At 34.4% G+C, this 3801-nt stretch overlaps 1 protein-coding gene across 2 annotated transcripts; it reads left to right on the top strand.

Moving 5' to 3' along the window:
- The first annotated feature begins 330 nt into the window (after window positions 1-330).
- On the top strand, window positions 331-3440 carry LOC117933057 (F-box/LRR-repeat protein At3g59190-like). Of its 2 annotated transcripts, XM_034854419.1 has the most exons (4): window positions 331-404; window positions 1258-2326; window positions 2709-2858; window positions 2942-3440. In XM_034854419.1, the coding sequence occupies exons 2-4, from the start codon at window positions 1292-1294 to the stop codon at window positions 3242-3244; spliced, it is 1488 nt and encodes a 495-aa protein (XP_034710310.1). In that variant the 5' UTR covers window positions 331-404; window positions 1258-1291; the 3' UTR covers window positions 3245-3440. The 2 variants fall into 2 exon arrangements, with proteins under 2 accessions (XP_034710310.1, XP_034710311.1); XM_034854420.1 differs by lacking the exon at window positions 2709-2858.
- The last annotated feature ends 361 nt before the right edge of the window (window positions 3441-3801 follow it).

The raw sequence follows: 3801 nt of genomic DNA on the forward strand, positions 1-3801 counted from the left end.
TATGTTATAAAAATAATTATTTTAATGTTATAGAACCAATAAAATCAATTTGAATTATCTATAGTACTTTGAATTCAATTTTTTTTATTTATAAGAAAATATTTATGGGCTCATTTTTTTTAAATTTATAAAGCGAATGTATTTATAATTGCTAAAAAAAAGCCAAATTCTTTTCTAGGCATGTTGGAGGATTTCAGATTTTCTTTCCTTTAAAAGGAAAAAAAATAAGAAAAGAAAAAAAGGAAAAAAGGAAGAGCATGGTTAAAAATTATTAAAAATATAAATGTCGCAAATAAGACATATGGAAAGTAAAATAATATTTATTTTCTATCCGTTTTGTAGCTATCAAAAGGAAAACCAATACCCGTCTTCTTCATCTCGGCCTTCAGAGTCCCTCGTTGCGGGTTAGTTTTCTTTACTTGGTTCATTTTTGCGTCTTGGTTTTATTTTTGTCCTCTTGTTTGGTTGCTCAGAATTACTGTGTCAAAGAAAAGAAAATATTCTATTTCCTTCAAAGAACCAGAAAGACTAGGGTTTATTGTTTTCTCAGTATCACCTGTAGGACATTTGGGTTTTGTTAGATATATCAGAAACAATCACAAAAATGAAAAACCTTGGAAGGAACATCAGTTTATGCTGTTTGGCTGGGATGGAAAAGAAAATATAATGCAAATTTGGAGGAATTTTATACATTTTGGAACTCCCATTTATGTTTTAGAAAAGTGAGAATTGAGAAAAAATTTATTGGATTTTATTTTTTTGGGTTTCAAGTTTTCTCCTTTTCACTGTTTTTGAGATTGAAAGGGAGCCTCATAGACCTTCTTGTAAGGATTTTCCGACATCCCATCTCATCTCATCTTAGGAATAACAGAAAAAACTGCTTAAATGTTACTATTCTTGTAAGGATTTTCTATTGTTAATGTTCAGATTCTGCAAAATTAAGAGAAAAATAATTTGATATTATCTGAAATTGAATTGTCTTCAGTGTTTTTCAAAATCAATTTTCAAGAACTCCTCACTAGACTTTTTTTTTTCTTTTGACATCATCTTCCTTTTCTGCTATTGATCATTTTTGTCACCAAATGGGATTCATCTTACCTGGTCCTTTCAATGAGATGTTTGCTTAGCATTAACCATCTTGTATTAAAAAGTAATTTCAGAAAGTTGCACCAAACAGTGTATGGTGAAATTATCTTTTACATAATTCATTGCTTTTTTTCCTAATTGTATCGTGACTTGGCTTTGTTTAATAACCAGGAAATATCCTTGGAACTATAGCCTTATAGAAGTAATGGATTCAACTTATGGAAAAAGCAGAGATAGGATAAGCAATCTGCCAGATGCAGTTCTTTGTCACATCATTTCATTTCTTCCCACCAAATTTGCTGTGGGAACTAGTGTCCTCTCAAAAAGATGGAGGTACCTTTGGGCTTCCATCCCTAACCTTGACTTTGATGATGATTTACTGCTGGATCGAGACAAGCCCATTGGGGATTCTGAAAGAAGCATATGCTTTAAGAATTTTGTGGATAAAGTATTGCTTCATGGTAGTATCTCATGTATTAGAAAGTTTCGTCTCAAATGCAGTGACCATGAGTTGGACTCTGCTGTTAATTCCTGGATCTGCACAGCACTTGAGCGTAATGTCCAGGATCTTGATCTCTATTTTGATACGGAATATCCTATTGAATTGCCTCCAAAATTCTTCTTCTGTAAAACTCTAGTTGTTCTGAAACTGTCTTTTTCAATTTTTCTTGATATTCCAAGTTCGATTTGGTTTCCAAGTCTCAAAGTTCTCCATCTTAGATCAGTTGAATTTTCAACTGATGACTCAGCTCAGAAGCTCTTATCTAGCTGTCCTGTCTTGGAAGAATTGGTTATAGAAAGATGGAGATGGGATGAACAATGGGTTTTTAATGTCTCTGCACCCACATTGAAAAGTTTGGCAATATATTTTTCTGTAGATGGATTGGCATGTATAGCTGAACGAGAAGATGAGCTAGTTGATGAACTAGATAATGAACTATTAGTTGCACCACAAGTTGGACCAGAAGATGAATCAGAAGATGAAGCTGAGGATGAACCAGAAGATCAGAAGTACAAACTTGTGGTTGATGCCCCAAATCTTGAGTACCTTAGTATCACAGATTTTGTTTCAGAGGACTATTTGATGAGCAACCTATCTTCCTTGGTTAAAGCATATGTTAATGTTGGTCCCACTATTAGAGGAATTGATGACCAAATTCTGTATCGTGGCCGTATATATGAGCTCCTTAGAGGGATCTCAAATGTTAAACATCTATCATTATCTGGTGAGACTTTGCATGTAAGTTTTCTTTACCTATTAATTATTCCTTAACCTTCTTTGTAGGAATACTTTGTGATAGAAGATTTTTCTTATCCGTGTTAATGTCTTCACTTCTATATTGTGGACTAAGCCCAGTGATTGAAGGATGCTTATGTTAAACTGAAAACTAGGGTAAAAACATAACCAAATCCTTGTCGACACAAATTCAGAAAGTTTAGATATTTTCTTAGGGAGTAGCTATGGTGTTGTATGGACTGGAATGGGCAAAAAAAAAAAAAAAAAACAGGCTATTGTATCCAACATTAAATAGGTAGGCTAAGGTTTTAATGAGTCAGATTATTTTACTATGTTAGAATACTTTACTGGAAGAATTATAACATTGTATATTCTCTCCATGCAGTCTCTCAGTGGTATGTTTTGTGGTTATGAGCTCCCTGCATTTCATAGTGTGACTCATTTAGAGCTTGAAGTTGATTACGGCTATGGCTTGGAGTTTCTGAAAGAGTTTCTTGACACGTCACCTAATCTAGAAATTCTTATCCTTGAAAATGTGCGTGCAGATGTAACAGATGATTGATTTTGGCTAGCTTTGCTTGTTGCAATTTTTGATCTTATGGGTTTCTCTGTCATTAGGTTAACAAGGACGAATGTGAAATTGAAGAGTGGACTCTGCCACTTCAAGTGCCTACCTGTGTGGAATTGCACCTCAATGAAGTTGAAATTAAGAAATTTGATGGGTTAGACTATGAGCTTGGAGCAATAGAGTTCCTGCTGAAGAATGCGAGAGTTTTGAAGAAGATGAGCATAGATTGTCGAGATTGGCGTGATGGGCAAGAATTTTGTGTTTGTGAAAAGCTATCAGGGTTTACAAGGGCCTCCAGGAGTTGTGAATTTAGTGTTTTTTGCCATTGTGGAGGCATTCGTATGTTTTCTTGAACGTTTATCATTTTACACCAAACCTGTTCTATGCATTCAACTTTTATGCGTATTGTGAAAGAAAAGGCTCAACCACTTTACTAAATATAGGTGGATTAGAAGTAGCATGTTATGATATATGTATAGTGTTTTTTCAAGGGTGTACATGAGCTTAATGCTTTGAAAATTAAACAAGTTCACGCTTCATTATTTTGCAGTTTTGTGTTATGTTTGGGAAATGGCATGGATGTATCTAAGGGTGTCAAGTGTAGTGTTGGATGAAAGAAGATAAGCAAGGCGAATGGGGTAATATCATCATCATCCATCCCTGGGATTGGGAATGCACCTTTTGTCAAGCAAGTGTTCAATGAGGCCTTTTTTCTTTTCTATGCAGCACCCTTCATTTACAAATCAAACCATTCCTCCTCTTTCACTCATTTCTACCAAATGTGTGCACTAGGAATCTCTGCATGGAAGGATAGCATATCTTGGTCAGAGTTCATTCATACTCCAATTACAAGCTTGATTTTATGTCTTTGTTCAGAGATTTTTTCAAAACAAGGTTAAAATACAACTTT

Source organism: Vitis riparia, chromosome 16 (genome assembly GCF_004353265.1).
Source record: "Vitis riparia cultivar Riparia Gloire de Montpellier isolate 1030 chromosome 16, EGFV_Vit.rip_1.0, whole genome shotgun sequence".
Lineage (NCBI taxonomy): Eukaryota > Viridiplantae > Streptophyta > Magnoliopsida > Vitales > Vitaceae > Vitis > Vitis riparia.

What these genes read in the sequence shown, in the direction of transcription:
- LOC117933057 (XM_034854419.1), top strand. Translation starts at nt 1,292, where the DNA reads ATGGATTCAACTTATGGAAAAAGCAGAGATAGGATAAGCAATCTGCCA. An exon ending in TATCTGGTGAGACTTTGCAT is followed by an intron (nt 2,327 to 2,708) that starts GTAAGTTTTCTT and finishes CTCTCCATGCAG; the next exon opens with TCTCTCAGTGGTATGTTTTG. An exon ending in AAATTCTTATCCTTGAAAAT is followed by an intron (nt 2,859 to 2,941) that starts GTGCGTGCAGAT and finishes CTCTGTCATTAG; the next exon opens with GTTAACAAGGACGAATGTGA.